Source organism: Oreochromis niloticus, linkage group LG18, assembly GCF_001858045.2.
Source record: "Oreochromis niloticus isolate F11D_XX linkage group LG18, O_niloticus_UMD_NMBU, whole genome shotgun sequence".
Classification (NCBI taxonomy): Eukaryota; Metazoa; Chordata; class Actinopteri; order Cichliformes; family Cichlidae; genus Oreochromis; species Oreochromis niloticus.
The window spans coordinates 30,647,390-30,669,388 of NC_031982.2; the positions used below are offsets into that span (position 1 = coordinate 30,647,390).

General features: G+C 40.9%; 2 protein-coding genes across 8 annotated transcripts in view; one reads left to right on the plus strand and one right to left on the minus strand.

Annotated features, from left to right (window-relative positions):
• Nucleotides 1–21,999, plus strand: part of LOC109195563 (tripartite motif-containing protein 16) — a 1,176,058-nt gene that overhangs the window by 174,184 nt on the left and 979,875 nt on the right. The gene's annotated exons all lie outside the window — the stretch shown is intronic.
• The window catches only part of LOC100692302 (disco-interacting protein 2 homolog C), a 217,627-nt gene that overhangs the window by 48,486 nt on the left and 147,142 nt on the right, over nt 1–21,999 (minus strand). For 6 of the 7 annotated variants that reach the window (XM_019347723.2, XM_013265983.3, XM_019347718.2 and 3 more), the window contains 5 exons: nt 20,634–20,720; nt 13,170–13,331; nt 10,801–10,920; nt 8,647–8,844; nt 3,963–4,054 (listed from right to left, as the gene is read on the minus strand). In XM_019347723.2, the coding sequence (XP_019203268.1) occupies nt 3,963–4,054; nt 8,647–8,844; nt 10,801–10,920; nt 13,170–13,331; nt 20,634–20,720 (659 nt within the window). The remainder of the gene's footprint in view (nt 1–3,962; nt 4,055–8,646; nt 8,845–10,800; nt 10,921–13,169; nt 13,332–20,633; nt 20,721–21,999) is intronic. The other variant, XM_019347721.2, reaches the window with a different exon arrangement.

Genomic DNA, 21,999 nt, shown 5'->3' on the forward strand with positions numbered 1-21,999 from the left:
ACAAGAGTGGATGCGTGTGTGTTAATGTGTGTGTGTGTGTGTGGCAGAGAGTTGGCGGTATAAACTAAGTGCACCTGAATGAATGAGAGTGGTGTAATGATGCTTTAACAGGGCTATTGTTGACATGTGCACGCCTCATTGAAGCGGGTCAGGTTTCATTTGTAAACGACAGCAGAGAGATTCACGCTTTCTGCTTGTAAAGGCTGCAGAGTGCACGTCAGGAAACACTGCACGTACGTAAGCTGCCCACTTGTTTTGTTTACATCCCATATCTCAGTGTGACGTTTGTCCCGTCTCCCACAGCAGACGCCGCCCCTCCCTGAGCCTGGTTCACAGTTTTTCCTTCCCACTTTCGCCAAATGCGTTTCTCTCTTTTATTGTTAACCTTACAATTTATATAGTCTTGGTATTGTAATTTGGTGCTACATAGATAAAACTGAATTGAACTGAACTGCCATGGATTCACTGGAAGTTCTTGATGCAAAACATGCAGAGCTATTCATGCTTCATGAAAAATCAGAAAGAAGACTAGAAGGTATCGAATGAATAAAGAGGAATATCTGTCTGAAAATAGAAAAATGATCTGGGTGGGAGAACAATGTCAAAACTGAGATAACACAAACTGTAAAGATACGCTGTTGCATCAGCTTTCTTTGGTACCAAGTAAATACTAAATTATTACAACTTCCATCTGATCCTCGTTAAGCGTTCTCTCTGCAGTGAGGAAACCCGATCTCAACAAGACTTGCATAACAGGCACGACACAAAAAGAACGGCTGTAATGCAGCTATGCCATTAACTAGTTACATGTTGCAGCGTTGTGTTCTGTAGTGGTAATGGACATCACAGTTACAGTGATGTTAATACAAGCATGGGTCCTTCAATTATCTGCACAATGAAAGCGTAGAAGAAAAAAAACACTTCCTGTGCACTTGTATACAATCAGGAATGAAATATGATACTTTTGTTATTATTGCACAGAAGGACCAAAGTGTGATGGTGAAGTTCAAACTGCATGAAATGACTGCATTATACTGCTAATACAAGTATCTGCACAGACAGCATGCTAACAAAAAGCTAGTGAAGAACCCAGAGCGGTGTTACAGACGAGTGTATGCTGACCCCCAGCCCAGCAGCCAGAGCCTGGACTACAATAGGTAAATGAACCATTTCTACCTTTATCTGTTTCTACAGCACAATCACAGTGGCGATTGCTTTGAACCTCAAACTTAAACACCAACAGAAATATCATATGCATGTTCTGATGTGGAGGGTATGCACGTGACAAAAATGGGAAAAAAAGAGAAATTCAGTGCAAATCTCAGACAATCCATCCATCAGTCGTACTGGACAGGTACGACTGAGAGCACCGTGCATTATGGGATTAACACTTCTTGGTTGAAAGTTCTTTATTGTCATTCATCATAAAGACAAATGACAGAACGAGATAAAGTTATTCAGGTCTCGGTGCTGGAAATGATTTAAATATATATAACGCTCTCATTAAAAAGTAAAAATCTAAGTGAATGTAATAATAAAAAAAATAAAAGAAATAATGTATTGAATTTAATGAACTTGATGTGATGATTGTGTGGCGCTCAGAGGCTCTGGGAAATGTTTTTTACTCCTTTCTCATTTTAGTTTTTACACCTCTGTAATGACTCCTCCCATGTCACATGACACCTCAGCTTTTCAAAAAACTAATTTTGTATTTAAATTTTGAAATTTACTGCCATTTGATGCACTGTGCCAGAGTTAGAGTTCATTTGGATCTGCAGTCTCCTGGCAATAATGATGTCATATTAAAAATGTAATTCAAAAACAAAACTTGGCGCAAGAGGACTTTTTAAAGAGAAACCACATCCACAACTTTATCTGATTCTTCAGCAGCATCATTCCCTGAAAACTTACTGAACTCGTTTCTCTGCACAGAAACACAAAACCTCTAACGTAATTTCATAAAGTAACAACTCCTTTATTGTTGCTCGCGTGTAATTAAATCTCATCGGCTTTCTAAACATTCTCCTGTTGAAACCTATTTGTTTAATCGTTCTGCAAAGCATTCTGCTCAGGTGAGATACTGAAAACATGCAGTGTAATTTCTCTAAAAGCTCCAGCAAAAATGTCTTCTAAACAAATTAAGGGGGAAAGAATTTGCAATGTAATTAAAACACACAGCCTTCACACGCTGGCATGGAGCCAGTCTCGACTCGTCTCCCACTGAGCTGGAAATTAAGCTTAAAATAAAGAAGAACGAGGGGCAAGAAGTATGGGTGTCACGTGGCAGCAGAAACATGTGGGAGCATTACTGAACCTTTTTCCACTTAAGCATGATTTCATGTGTGGAGGCATGTGGAGTGTTGGGTAATAGGGCTCTGAGCATAACGTGATGATTAGAATGGAACAGAAGAAAGGAAGCACAATGCAAGAGTCCATGTTTAAAGTATTAAGTAACCTCCATGTGGCGGGCTGCAAAGGATTTTGCAAAAATACTGAGAGGTGACGTCAACAAACTCTCTCGCTGCTTTTTGATTTGCAAATACCAAAAGAAAAAAAGCGGGAAGAGGCTGATGTTTGTGAGTCCAGCTCTTTATACAGGATGCTTCATAATAGCTCACTGGAATAACTTCTTACAAATATTATGCTATAGCATTTTTCTTGTTATAGAGTATTAAAGTGAAGCTGTAGAAATGAGAGAGGAGAGAGAGGAGGACACGCACCAAAGGTTCTGGGTGAAAAAAAATTAAATTGACACATTTCTTTGATCGTGGAAAAAAAGGAACTGCCTCAGGAAACCGCTCTGACAGCTTCCTTGTTGATGAAAAGTGTCATACGCAGGAAAAATGTGTCACTTGTTACTGACAGGTCTGAACAAAACAGAAGGTTGAAAAGGTAAAATGTAATGAAACGGTAAACCAGTCTGACTGTCCGGTGATAGCAATGAAAATCAATTATAATTACTATCCAGGAACACAGTGACCTTCAGCACTGTTATCTGTCTGAAAGGATTAACAAAGAAAAAACCTGCAGTGAAACGTTAGACATAGAAACGTATGGTCACACTTTACTGCATATGAATTTTACAAGTTTCACTTAAAGTTCCAAAATTTTAAAAAGAGTGCATAGAAATGAATCATACAGCAGCCAATTAGTAGCCAACTGCAGCAATACTTAACCGAATGACAACTGCAATCTTAACACGCTTTGCAAAACATTTTGTTAGAAGAAGAACACCGAGTTGTTTTCTAACCTACGCCAACCTCAAGTTGTCCTCACTCAAAGACTCCATGAACCCAGCAACTAAAAAAAACGTGTCGTCTGTCGCTACAACAACCTTCATTTACTGGCCCGATGTTCTTTCTCCGTAAAGTAAAGCAGCTTTATTAATCAACTTTTATTAATAAACGTTTTTATGTTTCAGTACCATGGACAGTGAACAGGCTCTCCGCTCAATCCTTTCAGTTTTTTAAAAAACAAATAAACAAAAAATATAAACTAATAAAGAAACACCCTCCGGAGCTGGAAACTGAAGCCAATGTGGGAGCTGCAAACAGTGCAGTTCCTGCATGAGGCGCTTGTGCACACACTAACTGACACTACATGGGAGTGTCTCAAACGTATTGGATTACATAACCTACTCCAAACGTCTTACAATTTAAAAAAATAACACAGAAACCAAACAAAGTGAGCTAAAATGAACTAAGACAACTCTCATGTCAAGAACTGAGGTCTGACGGTTGACTGGGTGTCTCATAAAGCCACATCTGATGACCCTACAACACATTATTGGAATGAACTGCCTGTTTCTGTGTTAGCAGATCACTTGCAGATCCTTTTCTCTTTTTCACCCCAATTGTGGCCTCACACTAATTTCCCCCCCTTGGAAAATCTGCCCCTTTGTTCCCTTTGTGGCTCTCTCCATCTCAGCCCATCAGCATCATGAATGTTTCTGCCTCACTCACCCGGTCTCCAGGTCTCACGAGCGGTTCTTGTTTGGTTCCCAGTTTGTGCAGCAGATTGTACGCCACCTTCACACTTCTGGACCACAGTTTACCTGCAAAAACATTTAAACGATGGCGTCACACAATATCTCATGCAGACAGATAAAAGGTGAAGCACGTCTTTGAGAAATGGTTTGAAGTGACCGATAACAAGTTCAAGATGTTGTTGATGAAATACGTCCACTAGAGATCAAGGAGTGGACTGTCAGGAAACCTTTCTGTACCCAATAAAAGCATGAAAGAAATATCTCTGTGGGAACAGAGGATGACAACATGAGCCCCCATATGTAACAAATTACAGCACTGATATGACACGTGATTTTCAAAATACTTTGAAGTTTGACGGTACACCTCGCGGACGGACTGGTATGAAGAAAATCGTATAGATTTCATAACATTCAATAAATCAAATGCTCCTCGTGACTTTGGTGTAATTGGATCCATGCAGGCTGATACTTTGCAGTTATGGTCAAAGCCTCAGGACATTAAAGGAAGTCATATAGGCGCCATTAGGATGACATTAAACAGATAAAGAGATTCAGTGTCTAGATAAGTGCGGTTTTTACTTTAAACTTTAGGTAACACAAACCAAGCGCTTACAAAGCAGTTTAAAAATACTTTCTTCTTACAGAAGGTGTCTGTCAAGGAGCTTTCAATCTCCCTGTAAATATAAAGTTATTAAATATTATCTGATCTGTTTCATTTTCCCTGCCAGACGGACCCCGCTCTGTTCATTAATGCAGTAACTCACAACAATGGAATCAGTTTCCTTCCTATTTCTTTTCTCCCTCCTAATTCAGACTGGCAGATGCAGATATTATGCATGGGCGATCCAGCATGAATTCCTTCTTGTTTTTTAATGCTAAATGAGTTTTTTTCCTGGTGTTTGTCTGAACTAATGAAATGAAGAAAAGCTTTTAGGATCCCGGGAGGAAAATAGACAGTTTGGACCACAAAAAGCAAAGTTAACTGCAGACAAACATCAGCTACGAACATCATTTCTTAAAAGCGAAGCCCCCTCCGTCCTGTTGTTTACAGGTGATGTCAGGAAAGCTTGTTGGAGGAAATTATAAACGAACCTATCTACTTGCTGGACCTGTTGACTTCTATTTCCTCTGACTGCCTCTTATTGATTTTGGGATAAACTAAGGATCTGACCCAATTCCCAGTATGAGATAAACATAATGATGAACATAATGATTCTGGACTGTGAAGAATGCACAGCTTCTCTCTCCTCGAGTAGAGAGAAACTGTGCATTTGTGGACTCTACTACAGTCCTTTTTTATATACAGTCTTTGGAGAAAACATCATTATTATTCAGCCAAAGGTTCCATATTTGCTCCATAGGATTGTTAAACATACTGTTTACTACCATGGGCACTGCCTCTAAGTAAAGGATTAAGTGGGAACATAAGAAAAGATGATGAGCTAATATCTGCAGACAGAAGATTTGTATTTCTTGCAGAGAACACTCCAAACAAAAGCAGATGGACAGAAGGATAATCAAAGGAAGACATCAAAGTGAGAGCATCCCAAACACACAGAGAAATAAAAAGTTTACGCTTCCTCTGCACGCTGAACACAAACCCGAGCAGATTTATCGATAATGTGATTTGTTGGAGAATAACACCAGAGGATCAAAGCGTGCCGAGAAACTTCTCGTCTATGGAAATAGAAATATGTCTGTGTCCTGCCTCTTACGTGGGGTTATCTGCAGTGCAGAGCGGTGAGGGTTGAGTTTAAGGACAGCTGGAGAATTCTGTATCATGAATTCTCTCTGTTCTCCAGAGACGGAGGACGACTCGAAAGGAAGATACAAAACAAGTTTGTCTTTGTTGGCCGACATCAAAGGGAAGACACGACAGGAATGAAAGATGCGGCAGACATGGGAAGAGAGAATGGCTGAACTTTAGATTCAGCACTGCACTGCACTGCACACACACACACACACACACACACACACACACACACACACACACACACACACATAATCTCACCGTGATTTTGTCTCTGGTGGCGGTCTCCGAGCGCTGGCTGAAGACATTTCACAGTCTGGTGAGCGCTCATATCGCCTCATCATCGGCAGCGAGCTCGCTCCCCACGAATCAGTTAGTTCAGTCACACACGCATATAAACACACAAACACACACACATCCAGTGCCAATTTGAAGCACCTGCAGTAAAGTTGCCGCCTATTCATGTTAATCCTGCATGTGTGAACTCATGCGTGCGAGAAAGGTGCTCGAGCGCCATCAACATCAACAGAGATAAGAAATGACACTTAGGTGTACTTCAACTTTCATCATTTTGAATGAGAACACAACAAGGCCTCTTACTGAAAAACACTGGACTGACCACTTGTTCTGACCCATTTAAGGAGTGTTGCCATTCAAAAAAGAAATAGGTGTTAGGTGATGGGTTGGGTGGACAAATACATACACTAGTGTTGTGCATCTTTGGTATTGATCCGATTCCAAGTGAAGATAGATATAAAAAGATAGATATAAAAATAATGGCGCGGCCAGTTGTATCCCTCAGCCTCCTAACAGATTTGTTGTATTCACAAGATTTTCAGAAAACTTGACCTCTGACCTTGAACTTGAGATCGAGGTGCAGTCAAGTTCTTACTAATGACCTACTAATTTTATTCATGTGTGTTGCAGCAGGGACACATGTAAAAGTTTCAGGACACCGGACCATGAATCATCATCAGTTTGCAAATTCTGAAGCACCTGCTTTTAATGACCACTTAATCATCATGATTTACTGCGATTACTGTGATTATGATTATTTTCCACAATAAATTTTTAGCTTTTTGTCTATTTTGAAACTTTTTTTGGAGACTTTTTTAGACAGGATATAACTAAAAAGACATAATAATAATAATAATAATAATAATAATAATAATAATAATAATAATAATAATGGATTGCATTTATTTAGCGCTTTTCAAGGCACCCAAAGCGCTTTACAATGCCACTATTCATTCACTCTCACATTCACACACTGGTGGAGGCAGCTACAGTTGTAGCCACAGCTGCCCTGGGACAGACTGACAGAAGCGAGGCTGCCATATCGCGCCAGCATGACAGTTCAGATATATTTCATAGTTGATGTCTGAATTTTTTTTTTCCGTTTCCATAAAAATAATTTATTTAAAACAATTCAGTGGACTGCATACTGAACAGAAACAATGTATCCATCCTAACGCACTAGTATTGGTACAATACCAATACCAGCGTTGGTATCAGTGCTATCAATGTTTGGATTTATCCATCTCTAACACAAACACCCAACTGAAATTTGAAGCTGGACAAAAATTACACTAGCATGCTTTAGTCCACTCATCATTATAATATACTGACTATTTTAGACTTCGAGCCGGAGTTTTTTACTTGTTATGAAACCTCTTCGTTGTCACTGGGGGCCACGCTGCAGCTTTAACTAAAAGATCTGAGAGCTTCTTCCAATTCATTTGGGTGCATGCCTGCATGATGCAGGGTATGCGTGGTGTGATGTGTCTGGAGTCCTCTCAGTGTAATTTCATTCTCTCCTCTGTACAGCTGGGAGGTTTGACTCTAAATTCATGAGGACCCTGAGAGAAGCAGCTCTGTTCACGGCAGCTAAATTTCTTCATACCCTCCGGACCTGAAGTCGTTTTCTCTGCTGCTGTTTGGGAGATGAATAACTCGGTCGCCTTCAAGCGAAGAACAAGAGAACTTGTTCCAATTTGGGTGTAGATTTAAACTGTGGCATTGAGCCGGGGGACGACGTGATGCGATTCAGCTGCAGCCAATGTGTTTAGGGAGCTGGGACGATGGCAGTGCTGGGGGCCAGAAGGCTGTTACATGTTTGGTATTGGGTTATATTACTGTTTACTTTGCTACATGTTCTCATTTATGGCTACTAAAGACTTGCTTTAGTTAATGTTTACGTTGTGCTGACGGATTCGAGATTTGTATTTCTGCAGGATGCACTGTGGTCTAGCACTGCTTGCTTCTGCAAAAGCAAAGATTGGTGTCCATAACCATTAATGTTTGCAATAGAGCACCAAAGTCAGCCGAGTCCGTGTACACAAACTAGTACTAGAGGGCATCTTGGGAAAGGTTTTAATATTTTTTCAGGAAGCTGTGCTGAAAGTCGCACAGGAAAAAATTCATCTTAAAACATTTTCTCAAAGTTTGAACCTTCAGGATAAAAAAAAACTTTTCCACCCTCTATAGCAGAACAGTTTTCTTTTCAGGCATCTTTCTTCACACTTTGCTAATGTGCTTAGCACCCTGTCTGGCTGCCATTAGGGGAATTATGCTCACACAGCGGGTGTTAAACATTGTTTGGTGCTTCACTTAATCAGCTTGGAAAAGCCACCATATGTGCCGAAAACAAGATGCAGTTCAAAGAAAAAGAAAAACCCTCTTTTATGCACATATTACAAACATTTTTTGTCCTCTTTCATCGTGTGTTATGACAGTATTTTGAAGACTGGTTGCTAGGACGATTTATTTGTGGTCATGAGAGGTGTCCGATGTTCATTTTGGATATTTGTCTTCACACAAAAATATTTCAACCCTTTCTCCTTCAGCTCAGATCCGAAGATTTGACCTTAGGGATGACATGCCGCGACGCAGGATTTCCAAGACCTACCATATGTGAGCACGTAGAGCGGCTTGCCGTTGGTGTCCATGGTGGTGAGACACGGGGCCTTCGGAGAGATGGTGCCCCACCTCTGAAGAGCTGCCTCCAGAGAAGGGGGCCAGTTGGTCACCACGCCCAGCTGCTCACCCCGCATGGGTACCATCTGTGCCCCTTCAGCCTTGGGCTGGTTAGGGTCTGGCTGCTGGACTGCAGGTGGGCACAAGAAAATAGAATAAGAAAATAATTTTTAGTCATTTTTACTTATATTTGTATAAGATTGATTTAACAAGCACCAAAAATACTCAGCAGAGGAGGACATATGAAATAATATCTTTTAAATGTTTGTTTAAATTACAGTGACCAGTTATTTTAGGAAATAAGGTGGAGAAAATATGGTCACAAATGCATTCTGCAGCATGGTAACAAGGCCAAACATACACCCAGTGCTACATGAGGGAAAAATGGAAGACCTGCTACAGATGGTCAACGTCCTGAGGTCAGTTTGGATTTACAGGAAGAGACGGATGAGACGCCTGAATCCAGGAACTTTCCTAAGAGGAACGTTCTTGCCCACTACTGTAAAACGTTTTAAAGGCAAACAGTGGTCACGTCAACCACATCCAAAATATTCACCCGACCATCAAACCACCACAAATGAACTATTTTCTCCCATTTAAGTCAAGTTTCCTAAAATAATCAGTCCAGCTGTTCAGGTCACATTCAGTGAAATTAATACATTGATGTTTCTTGGTTCTTTACGATCTGCAACTTTTATTGCAGATTACAGGACATCAAATATCAAGACACTTGTTTTTCTCTTTAACTTTGCTTTTATGCTTTTTTAATAGATTGAAAAGACATAATTTCAACCAGCGACCTTTTACATGAACAATATGACAAAGCTGATATTAAATTAACCCGTACAATACAACAGAATATCATAAAACAGAATTGTTTATTCTTATGAGTTGACTTCATTATACAGCCATGTAGAAATGTGTGTGTTAGGAATAATGAAACATTTACTGCATGTCACCACTGCTGTAAGACAGAAAGTTCACAGGAAAGAGCTTTTAATCTAGCAAAATGCCCTGCTAATGAATTTCAACGACATGCTGAACCAAACAATCTTTCCAACATTTGCTATTCATGCTTAAATTATGAATTAACTTCTGGCTCTGCAGCGTTTGATACTGAAAACAGAAGGAAATATTCATCAGTTAGACTCGGCTTTGTCAGAGGAGACTTTAGGGAATGAGGTTTAGTCATTTGTCTGCATAGATTATTTTTCAAAAGTTATAGCAAAATATATGTTTTTAGCACCACTCAACTGTAAGTCAACACTGAAAGAAAGACTGGCAGAATCATTGTAATGTTACATATTTGTTTTAAGCCTGGAGATCTGCATTATGGCTCCAGCTGTGTTGGGGGGTTGGAGCCAAAATATCAGGATAGGCTGGAGTACCAAGTTATTGGCTAATGCTAACAAGCTAGGTTAGCATAAACCGTATGAGTGCATCACACAGATTAACTGTTAGACGTCAAGGAATCACCAAAAAAGCCACCAATATAAGAAGCTAAGCTAAGTGACCCAATTTAGCCTCTAACCACGCTACCTAGAGACTGGTTGGTGACACCCTGGCAACCACTGGTCACTAAGGAAAAACGTGTAATCTGTTGGCTGCTGGAAGAAACTATGAGAAGTCTGATGCAACGTTAAAGTTTCCCTTTTGGAAAGTTGTTGCAATGGTAGGCCACAGCTTTTACTTTGAAGGTTCTCCATTTCCAGCTTGTGTCGCACAAGTTTCACTACTGCTCAGCGAGTGTTTGCAGACAAGTCAGCACCTTCCATGCAAAATACACCAAATCACTGCAATCTGCTAGCAATCAAAGCATTCACAGGGAGGTTTTTGGTGCAGCTGCTGACCACTCTCGATGTTCATATCCCATCTTCTAATGTGGATGAGGGGGTGGTCTAAGCACTAGGGGGCAACCAAGTCTTTCCTCAATTGGCTGCAGTTGTTCATTTAACTTTCTTTGCATGTTGTGTATCGCTCTTTCTGAATTTTTCTGAATTTCACACATTTTTGCAAGAAAGTGAATCAAAATATACAAAAACACGTATTTTCAAGTATTTTTGAGAGTGAAAAGAGAAGCTGTTACCCTCCAAAAGCTCTTCAAAGTCATCAACGAAAAACTCTCTTAATGGCGGCCGTTTGGGTCTCTTCAGAGTGTTGACGAGTTGCTGTATTTTGGCTGAAACTCTGCTGCTGACTGGAACACCTGTGGAGTGTGAACAAACACACACAAAAAGACCACACGTTTTAATCCATGTCATAGCTTAGACTTTCTAATTGTGCTTTCACAGGTGCACACGTGAAGTAGTCGCTGCTTTCAGATTCCACTGAGCAGCCCGTTTCATCCGTCCTAGAAAAAAAATCCCCAAGTTTTAACTCTACACTGAAGAGCCCTCGAGTGAGCAATCAAGACAGCCGCCGTACAAAATGACACTCAAAATGCAAAAATAGCGTATGAGATGAGGTGTGGGCTCAAATTGCTCTTTCATTAAGGCCGTTTTCAAACCCACAGAGTTTGTAGCCTTAAGACAGAGAAGGAAAATGAAAGTCTAAGTACTGAAATGTGGATGTAAACAGATGTACTGGCAGACTTGGTTTGGGCTTCAGGGTGAACCAAAGACAGACGTGATGTTGTTAAGATTATTATTTCGTCTGTGTGTGAAGGTAAAGGAGCGCTACTCAGTGAAACTCGAATACTTTTGTTTCCACACCCCGCAGTCCTCGGGTGCTTATGCTGTTTTTGTTTGCCTTTTCTCTCGTCAGGCTTTTCTCAAGCAGCTGAACACAAAGAAAGCTTCTTTTTTCCCATCCTGGGCTGTTTCACATTTATCCAGTCAAAAGATGCAACATTTAATTCATTGTATTTATCCTTGCAAAAGACCACTGCACTGTATGAACTGCAGATGTTAGAGGTTAGCTTGCAACACTCACACCAGCTGTGCGTGCGTGGGTGGATGTTAATGTACATTCATGTAAAACTCAAACTGCGACCGACCTCAGCAGCTCACCAGGAAGTACATTTCTTTCATCCAAACATCTTCTTCTGCCCGGACATAACTTAAAATGTTAGGCGGTGCAAATTTTAATCCACCCACACATGCTGCACACGTGTTCCACATTTCAACATAAAGCGGGTGAAACAGGGCGGGAATGAAATGGTGAACGACAGATGCATGTCGCAACAGTGACCGATGAGGCGCTGCAGACGAAAATGAGGCACGACAGGAGGAGGAACAGTATCTGCGTTACACAGAAAAAGGACTCTGTTCTCATTCATCTGATAAATCCAGATAAATTATATTTTGTTTTCATATTTTGGGTTTCTAGATGCCTGATCGCAAGACTCGATACACTACATGCTGCAAAACTCATGTTTTATACTGTACTTCAGCCACCTTTCCAAGTGTATCCTGTTTTTTGCCCAATGACAGCTGTCCTGGGCTCCAGCCTCCTCTGCAACCCTGAACTGCATACGTGGTTAAAACAATGGACCTCTGGATAAATGTACCCAAGTTATAAAAAGGAGAATGCCCTTAAAGGATTAAAAAAGTCTTTAAAAAGTGAATATAATACTTTTTTTAAACTGCCACAGGAAACCCTCTAAAATCAAATGTGAAATGCTCAAAAAATAGTAAAAATGATGAAACATGTTTCGACTAAAGCTCATCTTTGGAAATAAAAGGCTGCGCAGCCCGACTGGAAGCAACACAATAAAAAGTGTTATTTCAGATGAAATCCTGTCTACTTTGTTGCATCTCTTTCAACCAAACATCCCGACAGGGCCCCGTGTGCAAACTCTGGCATCTGATCTATCAAACCACTTTGCTGTGAGCAGCATTCAGCATCTCGGCCCGCGGCAGCATCCAGTGTATCGTCTGATGAATAACTCCGTCTGCTGGAGCTTCGCGTCCCTCCAGAGAAGGAATTATTGAACTACGAACCAGCAAACTGCCAACCTCTGTCATCTTTGAGGTCTCTGCAGAATCTGTGGATTCATCTTTTGCAGTGCTAAAAGGCATTACGAACCAAATCTGATCCCCCGCCACGTCTGGACTACAAAGAGCCGGTTTATATAACCATGAATGAAGATAAACTCTTTGTTGGATTTTGCTGATACAGTTAATGTTGTTTAGACTACAAGATTATACACCTGCCTGTGATAAGAAGAAGAGAAACACCTGCAGAAAATTCTGAATGAACTTTTTTGGTTTTACTTTTGCAAGAAAAATAAAAACGAAAACATTGAAACAAAAAAAGCCTCACATGAATCCAAAGTAGCAAAACATTCTAGCCTTCAACTTTTCTTATCTCATGATGATGATCATCATCAGGATGTTCCTCACATCCACTAAGACAGAAAATATGATGCAATTCCCCAAAGAAAATGCGACATAATCAACGAATTTCACCTTGTAAAACACGAGCAACTGTTCATATTTCCCAGTCTTGACTCACCATCTCCGGTCTCCATCAGCTCGGCGTTGCCGTACTTGGGCGTCTGTCTTTGGGCTGCGGTGCCAGCGCCCGGGGCTCTCTCCACCTGGATGCCATCAGTGGCGGTGGTGTTGGCGGTATTGTTGGTGTAGCCGGTGACATCTGGAGGGGCAGAGTGGTTCTCTGGGATGTGAGAAAATAGGAAGGCGGGTTAGTGCTCTAAACCCTCACACATCCTGCTGTTACTACACTTTAACTGTGGATCCAAAACCCAGCACAACACAGTAAATTATAATCATATCTGCTAAATGATTGACTAAAGAAGTTTCTACTTTAATGAAATTGACACAAACGGAAGAAATCCAAGATGAAGATGAGCATCAGTGAAACTGTTAGCACTAAAAGCAGCTGAGGTGTTGATCGAACGGTTAAACAAAAAGTAACTGATGAAATAAGATGTCGGTTAATTTCAAATTCTAGAAGTTGAGGATTATGTTGAACAGTTTACACGTTGGTTAACCGATAATGACTGAAGACAACATAAACACCAGCTGAAATATTAATGAGGGCGTGAATGCACAAAGCACATGAAGTGTCAGTTAGGTTGTCAAGACTGAAAGCAGCGGAGTCGTTACTTTAAATGTTGGTTAAATCACCAGTTCTTGAGCCAGCAGAGGCGAAACATCAGTAAATGATGAAAACAGCTGTGGCTTCAACATACGTTCAGACAGGTGACCAGCGTGACCACCAGATGCCACAGAGAGTCAACGATATTCAGATAATTAATAAAGTTAATACTTTAGGTATTTTAGTCTGTGTTTTTAAAGACTGCTCCATAACCTATGGTCTCAAACAGCAGGTAGTTTAGGGAGGACACTGAAAGTATAGCTTGACCTTTGTTTATGGTAAAGTCTGTTTGTTTACTTATAGGAAAAGTGCAAGATATAGAGTTTATTAACCTGCTATAAAGGCAATAAAATGATTGCTAGTAAAAAATATTAAGGATATGTGGATAAAAACACTATTTGAAGCCACAAGAGAAAGAAAATTAGGAAGAAATTCACTGACTTCCAAAGAAACTTTAAAGAAGAATCATGTCGGGGGCTTAAAGATGTGACACACTTCAAAAAATAGAGCAAAAATCCACCAGAACCGCCAAATCCCTCCAGAATCTCCCAATCATTCCTCACTGATCGCTCCACAAACCGCTCATTTCACCACCACCTCCCTCTACTGCAACATCTGCCTCTCTCTCGAGCAAAAAAAAAGACTCCATTTCCATCAACACCCACATCATACTCTTCATTTCTGGTTGTTTTTCACCCTATTTTGTGCTGCATTTAGATACTGCTTCAACCTGTCTGCTGTGCCTAATGTTTCAAAGCACATAGCATTCCTTAAATTCCTTAAATTCACCTCTTTTATGAGGCTGGGATGCAGTTCAGCAACATCAAACGCTGTTTACTGTTCTGCCCGAGGGCTTCTTTACTTTGAGTGGTCGAAGCATGAAATGATGATAGCAGGAGGATGCGCGGTGAATCTAAATTGGGATGTGTGTAGGTATATCCTTACGTATCCTTTACTGTATCTTTGCACTGAGTCAGAGTGCCCACTTCAAGTTAATCCAATAGAAAGCCATCCCCACAAATCCAAAAGTAGGTTTGTAGTTCTACGCATTGCTGTTTTTGCTGTGTTATGTGCGTCATTTGCATTGGGTTACCGCTGCATTAACATTTATAGCACGCTGAGATTGATCTTGTAGTCTTGGGTTTCAGGGTTGCAAGGTTCCCTAATGTTCACTGTGGGTCATTTTTGGTATTTAGTGCTTCGTGCATTTGGAAATCCCTCCAGTTTCTCCTTAATGGGCCTCCTGTAAGGTCAGAGGTCATGTGCAGACGTAGAATAACAATCACAGAGGTAATCAGGATGCAAAGTGCATTTAAACATCTGTAGGGTGTGTCTTAGACATTAACCACTCTCTGAGAATACTGGGACACTATCCAGCCTCTGAGTCCATCTCAGTTATATTTTAGTGTTGAACAAAACACACTTAAACGTTTTAAGTTTGAAACACAACTTAAAACTTTTAAATTTTACCTCGACTTTATCCGAATAGCAGGACTGAAGGTGCACCTCTTTGCTTAACTTCTAAAACACCCTCAAAGAGAGGTCACCACTTTGGATGATTTATATGTGAACGCTTGCCTCCCTGCTCCCGTTCACAGCTTCCCGCATGATGCACCGCTGCTTCAGTCAAGGACCAGAAGACATAGGAGATCAAACTACTTCACGGCGTGAAGGTTCCTGCTGTGAAAAGGCAGCAGAGCGAGTCATGACTGAGGGGTCCCGTTCACAAGTGCTGCTCATGTTAAGTTAATTCACTCCATCATGTGTCCGCGATTAAACGCGATTAAACTCACTGAACCCCGATAGGGGCGATCGTGGCTCAAGAGTTGGGAGTTCGTCTTGTAATCGGAAGGTTGCCGGTTCGAGCCCCGGCTCGGACAGTCTCGGTCGTTGTGTCCTTGGGCAAGACACTTCACCCGTTGCCTACTGGTGGTGGTCAGAGGGCCCGGTGGCGCCAGTGTCCAGCAGCCTCGCCTCTGTCAGTGTGCCCCAGGGTGGCTATGGCTACAATGTAGCTTGCCATCACCAGTGTGTGTGTGAATGGGTGAATGACTGGATATGTAAAGCGCTTTGGGGTCCTTAGGGACTAGAAAAGCGTTATATAAATACAGGCCATTTACCATTTACCCGATGGGTAAAGATGGTTTCGAAGGATGCTCATTACATCACTTAGCATCTGTTTCAGATGATGAGAAGAGGTTGGGTTTCTGGTTTCACATTATTGCATGTTTTATTCTAATGAGAGCTGTCAGCATTGATTTCATTATTCATTTAGCTTTGACTAAAGGTCTACTGGCTCTCCATCTACCACCAACTATAGTCTGTAAATGAACTTTGAGTTTCTGTATGTGGATTCACTCCTGCTGTTTTTATTATCTAATGCCATTAACTTGTGTTCTTCCTTCCCACTGTCGCCAAGTGCTTGCTCATAGTGACAGTCAGAGCGTTGTAGCGTCTTCTGTTATGGTGTAAAACACTTTGAAGTGACCGCTGTCAGCTGGTTCTACATAAATAAACCCAAAACAATTGAAGAGAAGCATTTCATGGATTCATTCATTCATTCAGTGCCCCATCTATAGCCTGTATTTGTTTATATTTCTTTAACTGGTGAAATATAAATAGGTTGATTTAGCCATTATCATTTTTATGTTTACATGTTGATACTGCAAAAATAAAGGCTGTTCTGATGCATCTTTTCCCAGTTGTTTATTTGTGCTTATGTCTCCTTTACCCAGAATGAGGTGAATTACCAATGACCACATTAAATATATTTATTCACAACATAATATTAATCATTTTAAGCGCTAAATGTAAAATACCAAGAGCTTACTCATTTTGTTTTTTATTTAGTTCTATCCATTTAATGTCATGACTTTTTCATGTGTTTGAGCAAATAAAGCTGACCGCAGCTGAGCTCAACATGATGTGAAAGGCTTGGAAAGACTGAGAAATATAAGTGCACAGTGAGAGAAAGGCAGGGATGATTTCTAGCAAAGCACCGAGCCCAAGCCAGCTGGAGAGAAACTGAATTCTTTATCCAGACATGGACTGCATATCAACAATGCAGCTCGCAGCACAAGCATGCTAATTACTGTAGCACGCCGTCTCTGCAACATCTGGGCTGACGGTTTGAGCTACACATATATCCTCTGTAGGCACTTGTTGTGCAGCATCTGTGAGAATATGTGTGTGCATGTACGCAGTATTGGTCCTGATTTTGGGCTATTTGCACCTCCAATGACATCATCAGGTCGTCTTTATGAAGACCTGAGACACAGCTGAATATCATCACTGGCTAAGGATGATGATGATGATGATGATGAATGCCTCCTTCACTGCTGGAATATCCATCAGAGAGGCTGAGGCTGTTTCAGGGACAGGACACTTTAATGTGTCTTCCCGGGCAAAGGCGGGCTAAAGGATCTTGTGGCTGGTAGTTTGCAAGCCCCACAATTGAAAATGTCTCCATCAATTTCTGTGAATCTTGTTGAAGCATTACTGTGGATAAATGTGCTTCACAAAGAAAAGTTTGGGATTTTCTTTCTCTCTCTTGAAAAAGAAGTACCCTCGCTATAATTTGCGGCTACTGCCTATTTACACTGGACAAAAACATTTAATTATTCATGCATTCTTGTGAATCGGGCATTAAATCCATCTTTGAGTAAATAAATGCAAGATTTTTACCAAAAGTTCCAGCATAGTATTTCTAATATATTTCTTACAAAAAGATACAACCAAGCTGTTCATGCTGGATCAATAGAACTCAAACTGCACTGCAGAAACAGGCTGATGTGGGGCTTAATGCAGTGAATAAAGGCTGTAATGACAAGAAAATACCAGCCTTTGGTTGTTTTTGAAATAACATTGTGTTTGCAGGGGGTAGTGGGATGCTTTGACTCTTTGTAACACCAGTGACCGCTGGCCTTTCAGGCACATCTTAAAACTGGTTTATATTTTATTTTGCTAGATGATTTGGGGACCATGTCTGATATTTCCGTACTGTCTTACAATGCTGCTGGTGAAAAGCGAGCAAACCCAGTGAATGAGTGAGTAACACACTAACAAAAGTCTAAGTGTAGGTTTTATGCCAAATAAATCTCACACCTTGAATCTGCCTTTTTCTAAAGCAGCAGTCCCCAACCCCCGGGCCACGGACCGGTTGTTTGGTACCGGGCAGCGAGAGTTGAGGCTCGGGTGTGAAATTTATGGTTTTCAGGGTTTTAGCATTAACTCAGTTTCCCTGGGTCTTTTCCCGTGTGTAATGAATAAATCTTTTGTGGTACCAGTACTGGTTTTGTTTTGTTGTATTTATCCGCGACACGGTACGTGGCACAAAAACAGTTGGGGACTGCTGTTCTAAAGTATTCCAGTATATATACCTCAGATCAGTGTATAACAGCTGACCTATGTATACAGAAGAACACAAAATATCATTTACCATCTGATCCTGACCACTTTGCATATTAAAGAAGTATTATTGCGTCGTGTGTGTATATGCATGTATCACTCTTCCATGTGAAGCTGCAGCTCTTTATGCATGTATGTATCATTCAACAGGCTGCTGCAAACCTCAGTAAACACATTTGTATGATTCGTTTAAATACTCTCCTCCCATAATTTACAAAAACAAATACATGTGTATATTGCTTGGGAGGATACTTTTTTCCTCCAAAGCACCAAAAGAAAGTTGCTGAATTGCCCCATGATGCTTTTAATTTTATATTTTCTTCAATGGGAATTTTAGTATTAAAGCGATTTAATTGCCGATGATATCCAGCTATATCTTTTTATTTAAACCAAGTGAATCATGAGTTCAACATGAGTAGCAGCCATGTTAAACACCTCTCTAGATCTTTTTTCCACTTAAGAAGTATTAATACATTTGGACGCACTGTTTAAGAGAAGCTGGAGGTGCTCGTTTATCTCTACCAGCTACTGTAATGCACTTTTTTGCTCGGTCAGTAAAGCAGCCCTCAGCCACTCATGCTGCTGCTGGATTACTCTCAAGTAATATGTTAAGCAGACAATCTCATATTACATTACAGCAGTTGCTCCATAATTTATAATCTGTGGAGCAGCTTTGATTTGTGTTTTCATCACTATCACTGCTGAATTTGCTTTTACTGTTTGTGCTAATAAAGAGGCAGAAACTGGGGCTAGGCCATAGTCAGGGAGCACTCCTTAGATCAAATAAAAATAGATAACAAATGAAGCGCATAATTAAGAAATTAAACCAACATGTGCCATCACGACAGCTTCAATGGACCTTTGCACTGATTCTGCAGGTTTCTGGAGCTGCACAGGAAGGAACGCTATTCGTCTCTACGATGGTGGTGGTGGAGAGACGTCAGTCAAAAATCACTTGCAGGTGTTTAATAATGATTCATGTCACTATTATAGTTTATTAACTTTGTCTGCTCTCTCCCACAGTTTGTGTTTTGTACTGTTTGTTCTCTCTTTGGTTTGGTTTTTTGGTCTTTTCTTTCCTATGATTCCCGACTGCGGCCCCTCCTTAAGTCTGGTTATAGGGGCGTTCTTCCTCCCCACTGTTGCCAAGTTCCTCCACAGGATTTTTAGGGTTTTCTCCCCCATATTAAATGCAAAGCAACAGATTTTTTTTTAATTAATTGGCACTACATAAATAAAAAGTAACAGAATAAAACTGAATGTTGGATCAAGATGTGAATCACTTCCTCATCTCATTCATCGTGGCCATAATGGCATTACCTGTTGTTCCCAAACTGTTTTCCTTTCTCCTCAGAGACCACTGACTTTCCCCTGGCAGATATACAGCAGTGACAGGGAGGCTAAGCTCCTGTTAAATCCCAGCAGGCCTCATATAGACGACAGCCTTAATTACATTGAATATGGGAACTATTCCAGAGCAGTGTTAATGGATTCAAAGTCTATGTTTATTTTTTGACAATGACAAATGGTTGATTAGAGCTCTGTTCTTAAAGTCTTTCTTCAAGTGACTGCTCCTTGTTTGCTCCACCATGGATAAGTGTATTTCTCTGGCAGTCCAACAGGAATGGTGCAAGGAGTCACTTCAGTAAATGAGTGCATCACCCTCTGCTGCTGCCGTTTTACATGCCAGGCACTGAGTGGTGCAAAGCAGGAAGTGTCTTCAGTTCACAACTCTTGGCTGTTACATATAAAAATCTCTCATAATCAAACAGAGTCGTGCTGGTTTCTTTGATAGAGTATCTATGATTTGAGGTAGCAGATTGCAAAAAATACAACACGAAAAAAAATTACAGACAAAAACTAAAACAAGGAAGCAGACGGGCAGCCTGCATTCCTCTACCATCTGCTTTCTGGCCTAGATGAAAAGCCGCTTTGAAAGCAGATTGCCTCTGGCTGAGAAAACAACTAAAATCATGCTGCATAATTAGGCAAATCAATAAAAAAAACGCCAAACAGAAGAACCTTGAAAAGAGGAAAGAGTCACACAAGCTGCTATCTAGCTTCTTTAAAAGCATTGTTGATTTTCCTCATCAACAATTCACACTTTCAAAAGCTGTGAGCACAGCCTCTTTTTTTTTAAATCCACACAAACAAACTGCTTTCATGCATCTACCACAACAGCTCAATGCTACTCCTATCAAGGTTAGCATTGATGGTTTTCTCCTCTGCACTTATACAACATGGCTAGGCACAAATTTAATTAGCGGGGAAACAACTGAGGAGGGGCACAGCTCGAACAGCAGGCATATGATGGAGGGCACTGTGGAGAGAAGGTTAGCTGAAAATTATGAGGGGGGGGGGTAATACGACATCCCTGTTCGTGCCGAGGGATGGCGGGAGACTGACCCTCATTCTGGGCTCTCCACCAGCCATGCTCCGATTGAAACTTACCGGAGCGTCGTGGACCAGAGTTTCCATTCTCTATCATACCAGCTGGCACTGCCCTCCTCCTCCTCAAGGAGAGGTGGCTTAAAAGGCCTGCATGTGAGGAACAAGAAGGGAGGGGAGTCTTTAAAAGTGGCATCAATCGGAAACTTCTCGCTAAAACTCTCAAGTCTTTTTTTGACACAACACAGCACATCAACGCAAAATCTGACTTCAGAGATAAAACTGTAACTGGATAATATGAAGATTCCCCACAGTGCAGAGTGCTGTGGGAAGAAGGAGAGTGTTTTCCACAGGACTTTACAAAAAGAAGCCAAAATAGGAAAACTCTGGTGAGGAAAGAAACTCCTGACGTAAGCTGTGCATACATGGTTTTTAAATTTAAAGAAATTATATCCCCTGTTGGTTCTCAACAGTGTGCAAGACATTAAAGCACTCAGCTGTTTTGCATACTGTATGAATAAAGCTGGATGTTCTGTGAGAAATGTTCCACCAGGCTGTAGTTTTCATTTCTGGTATTTTGGTGTTTTGTGTCGCTGCGAATTATGTGTTCATACAGAAACTAGATTCCAGTTCGTCGTGTATTTAAAGCTAAGTAAATGGGCAAGATTCATTAAAGTAGGGCAGGGCAATATGGCCAACATTTGCGATAACGATTTAACTGACGATATAATTGATGCGAGACAAAATACTTTACATCTCCACAACTTTATTAGTGCAAAAAACACCATCAATTTATTTCCACTTAAACAAGCAGCTGCTCTCTGAATTCTCTCGCAGCTGCTCTATTCCCATGTTCTACTGTGTGCTCATACGCATGTCTCTTAAAAGGTGCTATTCTGGGGTCCTTATACACACACAATACGGTAATATTATGTTGAAGCACTGTACGTATCACTGTGGCTCCTCACTACGGTAGCCATAATGCTCAGACAATCCATCCAGCGGTGCGGCTTCGTAGCTTACCAAAGTCGTACTAAAACATTTTTTGACAGATTATTCAGCGCCGTGTACCACATAACATCGGTTTGAGTCAGTAAGCACAACCAGAATTCATACATAAGGCGCACTGTCGATTTGTGAGAAAACTTAAGGCTTTTAAGAGCGCCTTATAGTCTGAAAAATACGGTAATAACGACGGCCCGCTTGCATGTTCTGCAAAAAAATGTGCTTTGTTGTGTATCTGACGGATGAAAACCAAACCAGTTCCACATCACTGAAGTTGCAACATTCTTACAAACCAGTTCTGGTTCATCTGTTTCATTCAACGAACCGCTTTTGCCCTTCTCATTCTCCGTCGCCGCCATGCTTTTTCCACCATGCGCGTATGAAAACAAAGGCACTGTGCATGCGCGTTTTACCCATATTCTAT